General features: G+C 45.2%; 1 protein-coding gene across 1 annotated transcript in view; it reads left to right on the top strand.

Moving 5' to 3' along the window:
* The window catches only part of AGGF1 (angiogenic factor with G-patch and FHA domains 1), a 44132-nt gene continuing 39103 nt past the window's right edge, over positions 2519-7547 (top strand). The window contains exons 1-2 of the mRNA XM_018053693.1: positions 2519-3087; positions 7383-7485. Coding sequence (XP_017909182.1) covers positions 2878-3087; positions 7383-7485 — 313 coding nt within the window. The 5' untranslated portion in view covers positions 2519-2877. The remainder of the gene's footprint in view (positions 3088-7382; positions 7486-7547) is intronic.

Raw genomic sequence — 7547 nt, 5'->3', positions numbered from 1 at the left:
GACAAATAATAACCCGTAATAACTTATATGGGAAAAGAATCTAAAGAGTGGATATATGTAAATATATAACTGACTCACTTTGCTGTACAGAAACTAACACAACATTGTACATCAACTCTAATAAAAATTTTAAAAAGAAATGATAAGGAATTGATTGAAGCTTAATTCAACCAATTGAAGAACATGCTTTTGAACTGTGGCATTGGAGAAAATTCTTGAGAGTCCGTTGGACTGCAAGGAGATCCAACCGGTCTGTCCTACAGGAAATCAGTCCTAAATAGTCATTGGAAGAACTGATGCTGAAGCTGAAGCTCTAATACTTTGGCCATCTGATGTGAAGAAGTGACTCACTGGAAAAGACCTTGATGCTGGGAAAGACTGAAGGCGGGAGGAGAAGGGGAAGACAGAGGATGAGATGGTTGGATGGCATCACCAGTTCAACGGATATGAGTGTGAGCAAACTCTGGGAGAAGCTTCTCTGTCCTCTAGTGAAGGACAGGGAAGCCTGGCATGCTGCAGTCCATGGGGTGGCAGAGTCGGACACAACTAGTGACTGAACTGAACTGAACTGAAGGATAAGGATAGATTTATTCTTAAGGACATATGGCATGGCACAGCAGACTAAGTTATATTACTTAGAACCTTCATGCAATTTCCACCTGATACACAAAGCTTTTTTTCCTCAAAAAAACTGTCACTTTTTCTTCCAGACTAATGGTCAGAGGTAGGTTATAGATTAGTTGCAGGATAGGTCGGAATTTAGGATTAAATGGATTACCGTTGAGGCAAATAAAAAAATTACTTCAAGTAGCAGCTAATAAGTTTGTTTATTCATTTTATAATGAATGGTTAAAACTTAAAATCTCATCTATAAAATGAGCTAGGAAGTACCCTTTACCTTAAGGTTACTTACAAGTAGCGTTCATGGGATTCCTTATCCCACCGTCCCACCCTAAAGATGGAAAAATAGCTTTTAATATAAAGATTTGGACAAATTCTTGATTAGACTAATAATGCTTTAAGGTAGGTCAGATGGGGTGGCGCGGGCAGCACATCTCTATTTTACATCGGAGAGGACATACTGTGTCTTCTCATTAAATATTTTTTGATGGCTAGGAGAGCACTGTGGTTCCTTGTTGGACTCAAAGCCTAAGGAATAATGTGCGCAGGACCTAGAGGGCAGGTTCCCTTTGGAGAGCTCACCCTCTGTGATTTAACTAGCGGGCAGTGCACAGGACAAAAAGCAGTCACAGCAGCCACTGAACTAAGACATCTAACAGGATTCTTATGTTCAGCAAATATTTAAGGATACCTGCTCTGTGACTGCGGAGAAGGCTATGGCACCCCACTCCGGTATTCTTGCCTGGAAAATCCCATGGATGGAGGAGCCTGGTAGGCTGCAGTCCATGGGGTCGCGAAGAGTCGGACACGACTGAGCGACTTCACTTTCACTTTCATGCATTGGAGAAGGAAATGGCAACCCACTCCAGCGTTCTTGCCTAGAGAATCCCAGGGACGGGGGAGCCTGGTGGGCTGCCGTCTATGGGGTTGCACAGAGTCGGACACGACTGAAGCGACTTAGCAGCAGCAGCTCTGTGACTGGCACTGGGCTAAGACCTGGGAGAAGATGGACAAGATGTAGTCGCTGACTTCCAAACGCTCAGGCCCAGCATTCTGAGGTCAGGCTCTGATTCTAAATAACCCTGGCTAAGGAAGGAAGTGTGTTTCAAGAAGCCCTCATCAGTTTCAGGGCTGCTGAGGAAATGCCAGTTTAATGTAGACGAAACACCAATAGATCCACTGAAACAGAAAAACTGTCTCTCCTGCTTGCATAGAATCTTTCTGCTTATTTTCCCACCAGGGATGCTTCTCTCTGCAAGCCAGACCTAAAGGAATTTTTTTTTCTTGTACTGGGGGCTCCTAACCTCACAGAATCTGCAGAAGCACTAAGCAAGCAGAACATCAGAACACTACGTTTCAGTCCTGGTTTAGTATTAATTCTATGGTTTGGTTTAGTCGCTAAGTCGTGTTCGACTCTTCGAGACCGCATGGACTGCAGCCCGCCAGCCTCCTCTGTCTATCGAATTTTCCAGGCAATCCCGGAGTGGGTTGCCCTTTCCTCTTCCACGAGGTCTTCCTGACCCAGGGATGGAAACCTCGTCTCTTGCAGGCAGATTCTTTACCGCTTGAGCCACTAATTCTTGGCAAATCATTTCTTGGAGATTCGCTCTTCTTCTCTGTAAAATAAGCAGCTAGGAAGTGAACTCGGGGCAAGAAGTTTGAAAACGTTTTGAAAGCGTACTATGGTAAAAGCCTGCAAGAATGCTCGACTTAGTTCATCTCTCCTGAGCTACAGTCTGTAGCAGCTTTCGCATTGGCTCTTCACGCCCTCGGTGCCGCCCCACCCCGCCCTCGCCCCGCCCACCTGGCAGCCTGCGCTTGTGCGTCGTAAGGCCCTTCTCGGCTCCCGTCGCTTCCTTTTCCGTGTCGGTCCCACCCACCGCCGGCACCATCGTTTCCGGTTCCGCCGAGAAAAGGCCGGATCGCTTCGGTCCCTTCTCTAGCCCGCCCATTTGTCTAACGTTTCTGCGGCTTACGGGGTCGGTTGGACGGGAAGTTACCAATAAAGTTTTACTGTTTGAAAGCCGGCCTGGCTGGGCCGTGCCCATTATCCGTTCCCTTGTTTGTTTGTCCGCAGTCCCTCTCGGCTACAGGGAACAAGCTTCAGGGCGTCATGGCCAGGGGCCACCGCGGCCGGGCGGAGCTGAGGCCGCCTTTCGCTGCCCACGCGCTCCCTTGGCTCCCGGGTCCACCGGCGTCCGCCTCGGTCTGAGCGCAGCCCCCTCCGCGCCCAAGGGCCGCCTCGCGCCGGACCCCATGGCCTCCGGGGCGCCGCCGCCTTCGTTGTCTCCGTCGCCGCCACCCTCCCCCGAGCCTGAGCTGGCCCAGCTGAGGCGCAAGGTGGAGACGTTGGAACGCGAGCTGCGGAGCTGCAAGCGACAAGTGCGGGAGATCGAGAAGCTGCTGCACCACACGGAGCGGCTGTACCAGAGCGCCGAGAGCAACAACCAGGAGCTCCGCACCCAGGTGCGCCGTCCGGTTCCAGCCCCACGCCCCACCCAGCGGCGAGGCCTTCGAGGCCTGGGATCGCCTCCGGAGGGCTCCCTGGCAGGGCCCTGGACTGCTTTAGAGAGTTCCTGGAAGAGTTAAAAGTTTTGTGCTATTTTAATTACAAGAACCTTTGGAACAAACCTAAGAGTTGGGGTACTCGGTTTAGATGAAATGCGTGAGCTGCAGTTGCGACCGGGCGTGAAGTGAACTTAAGGACCTTGAGTTTTCATTCTCACTTGTAAAATCCCCTTGGCAGTAGGCACATTTACAATATTCCAGATCACTTTTTGAGTTTGTAAAGCACCAATTGCAGTCAGCCCCATTTATCATTGTCTAGAAGGGTGAACTGAAATTGAGCTTTCAAGTTCCAGTTCAAGTCGCTCAGTCGTGTCCGACTCTGCGACCTTGGTTGAGCCTTGAATTGAGCCTTGGTTGCCCATAAAATGAGAATGATGGGACCAACTGATGAAGGTTAAGTCAAATTAAGCGTCCATAAACTGCTTCACCGTTTTGATCGCTATGCATATGTGAGGGGGCTTCCCTGGTGGCTCAGTGGTAAAAGAATCCACCTGCCAATTCAGGAGACCTGAGTGGGAGGGTCCGGAAAATCGTGTGGAGCAGGTAATAGCAATCCCCTCCAGTATTCTTGCCTGGGAAGTCCCATGGACAGAGAAGCCTAATGGGCTACAGTTCATAGGGTCGTGAAGATTCAGACACGACTGAGCGACTAAAGAGCAAGAAGGTATTAATGTGAGGTTGTTCTGGGCATTTATCTTGAGTTGTCTGGTGGAAGTCGGGAAGATAGAACTCTGCTTGTTAAAGACACTAAGCAGCTAACTTTTTGCCATAAAATACAGTAAGGGCAAATATTTAAACTGACCAACATCTGCTACTACCACTGAAGCTGGAACTAGAGTGAAGCAAATAAGGCACCTAAGGCACAAAATTTATGGAGGCACTCACGCTTAGGCTCATGAAAGTTTAGGATAGTACCTGAGAATCAGTAACCCCCTTGAATTTTTAAACAGTATAATTTTTCCAGCTTGATTTTTTTGGTCTATTGCATTCTTTCCCAACAAGTTATATTTACATGTAATTATTAATTTCAGTTAAACTGTTGTCCTTTGACATATATTGGTACATTTCCTAAAACCACATATGTAGGGTGAAAATTAAAGTATCAGACTTTGTTATGCTTTGTCAAATAAGCTATGCAAATAAGTGCTGAGTAGCAATGACTTTCTGTGACCATTGTATGGAGTTGTTAATATTATGATGTAGAAAATTTGTGTTTGGTTACTCAACAGCTGTTTCTTGGACACCTACAGGAGACTACAAATACGGTTAAAATATTGTGGGGAGAGGGGAGGAAAATTTGATAGCCTTAAAAAAAATCCTTTTATAATTCTAAATTGTGAAAGTTCTGCTTGCTAGAGATTCTAAAAACGTTTCTGCTAGTCTGAAGAGCTAGCATTTTGGTTGTTAGTGTTAACTCGATAGTCGTCTAATATGAAAAATTGAAATGCGCAGAAAGCTGTAACTCTCCTATTGATAGTAATGGCTCTTTATTATCTTTCTGGTCAGCCGCCCCTGGAGTTGGGTGGAGTTTGTTAACTGTCGTTGCTGATTACTAGATAGTTGTTTCTCTGGAGCAGTGAAAAATTGGCTTGAGAACTGAAGTTGAACTAGCAGTAAAACACATAAATGTACAGGCTTTGGAGTCAAAGACACTTTGTGCAAATTACTTTATCTCTTTAAATTTCTCATGTTTAAAATGGGGATTAGGACAGCCAGTTTGTAAGGTGGTTGTAAGAATGAATGTGATGTCATCCAAAGTACCAAGTGTAGTGCCTAGAATGTAGCACGTGCTAAATAAATTATCTTGTTCACAGTAATAGTAGTAGTAGCTAGAACCAGGACTAGGGCAAGGCAATCGGTAACCTAAGGCGAAAAATTCAAGGGGGTACTGATTCTCAGGTACTGTCCTAGACTTTCATGAACCTAAGTGTGAGTGCCTCCTTAAATTTTATGCCTTTGGTGCCTTGCTTGCTTCAGTCTAGTTCCAGCTTTGGTGGTAGCAGCAGATCTGATCATTTATGAAATGCATGCTAAGTTGCTAAGGCACTTCAGTCGTGTCCGACTCTGTGCGACCCATAGACAGCAGCCCACCAGGCTCCCCCGTCCCTGGGATTCTCCAGGCAAGAACACTGGAGTGGGTTGCCATTTCCTTCTCCAATGCATGAAAGCGAAAGGTGAAAGTGAAGTCACTCAGTCGTGTCCAATTTAGCAATCCCACGGACTGCAGCCTACCAGGCTCCTCTGTCCATGGGATTTTCCAGGCAAGAGTACTGGAGTGGGGTGCTATTGCCTTCTTTGATGAAATGCATAGAAAATCAGTATATAATCAGTCTTACCACCTTTCTCTTTTTGACCTCTATGTAACATGAAAGAAATATGTGGAAGCTTGTATTTTAGTTTCATGCTTATAAGGAATATAATCTCACATTGCATCATCGAGAAAGCAAGAGAATTACAGAAAAACATCTATTACTGCTTTATTGACTATGCCAAAGCCTTTGACTGTGTGGATCAAATAAACTGGAAAATTCTGGAAGAGATGGGAATACCTGACCACCTGACCTGCCTCTTGAGAAATCTGTATGCAGGTCAGGAAGCAACAGTTAGGAGTGGACATGGAACAGCAGACTTTTCCAAATCAGGAAGGGAGTACGTCAAGGGTGTATATTGTCACCCTGCTTATTTAACTATTATGCAGAGTACATCATGAGAAATGCTGAGCTGGATGAAGCACAAGATGGAATCAAGATTGCCGGGAGAAATGTCAGTAACCTCAGAAATGCAGATGACACCACCCTTATGGCAGAAAGTGAAGAGGAACTGAAGAGCCTCTTGATGAAAGTGAAAGAGGAGAGTGAAAAAGTTGGCCTAAAGCTCAGCAGTCAGAAAACTAAGATCATGGCATCTGGTCCTACACTTCATGGGAAATAGATGGGGAAACAATGGAAACAGTGACAGACTTTATTTTCTTGGGCTCCAAAATCACTGCAGATGGTGACTGCAGCCATGAAATTAAAAGACACTTACTCCTTGGAAGCAAAGTTACGACCAACCTAGACAGCATGTTGAAAAGCAGAGACGTTACTTTGCCAACAAAGGTCCGTCTAGTCAAAGCTATGGCTTTTCCAGTAGACATGTATGGATGTGAGAGTTGGGCTATAAAGAAAGCTGAGCATTAAAGAACTGATGCTTTTGAACTGTGGTGTTGGAGAAGACTCTTGAGAGTCCCTTGGACTGCAAGGAGATCCAACCAGTCCATCCTAAAGCAGATCAGTCCTAGGTGTTCATTGGAGGGAATGATGCTGAAGCTAAAACTCCAATACTTTGGCCACCTGATGTGAAGAGCTGACTCATTTGAAAAGACCCTGATGCTAGGAAAGATTGAAGGCAGGCGGAGAAGGGGACAACAGAGGATGAGACGGCTGGATGGCATCACTGACTTGATGCACATGTGTTTGGGTGAACTCTGGGAGTTGGTGATGGACAGGGATGCGTGTGGTGGTTCATGGGGTCACAAAGAGTCAGGCGTGACTGAGTGACTGGACTGAACTGAGCTGAATTGAGTCTTGCATTGAGACCCTGTCTGACTGAGGTTGCTAGTAAGTGCTCTTTTCTGTTGATGGGTGTTCTTCACACTCTGGTGCTCTGGCCTTGACCTTCAGTGAGGTACAGGGAGCCCAGAGGCCCCTCTGAGGCAGTCATCTCTGTTTCCTTCTGCTCCAGTTATTTAGGTGTAAGATTAATATTTCAAGAAAAAAGTGTGTTAACGTATATGAGTGACATTATTTAAGTGAATAGTTAATTCCAGGTGGAGAACACTGAATGATACTAGGTAATTTAATTCTCCTCAGGGAGAGCTGCTGACCAGTTAAAATGTTAGTATAAAGGCATTCTTATTTTGTTAGAAGTAAATAAATCTGTTCACAGGGTCTTACTGATGTCGTGAGTCTGATTTTTGGAAGGAATAGTCTGAGGTTTCCCAAGAGAGTATAGGAATAAAAACACCTCCCTTTGCAGATGTAAAAGATGAAAGCCAATTATAGTATTTTTAGTTTTTCTGAAAGGAAACTAGCTGATCCTGGTACTTCTCCAAACTTTTACCAGGGAAAATAATTACTGTAATTTTAGGAGAATAATGTACATATTAGTAGGTGGCTGTATGGTTTATTTCCTAAAGCCTTTTTTTCTTTCAGGTAGAAGAGCTCAGTAAAATACTCCATTGTGGGAGAAGTGAAGATAATAAAAAGTCTGATGTAGAAGTACAAACAGAGAGCCATCCTCCTTGGTCAATCTCAGGTACTCACCTTACAGTGAAGCTATCCAAATACTTTCACCTTCAAATCATGCTAGTGGGGCGT

Source organism: Capra hircus, chromosome 10, assembly GCF_001704415.2.
Source record: "Capra hircus breed San Clemente chromosome 10, ASM170441v1, whole genome shotgun sequence".
NCBI lineage: Eukaryota > Metazoa > Chordata > Mammalia > Artiodactyla > Bovidae > Capra > Capra hircus.
The sequence above is the reverse complement of the archived record's forward strand: the minus strand, read 5'-3'. Positions and strand labels throughout refer to the sequence as shown.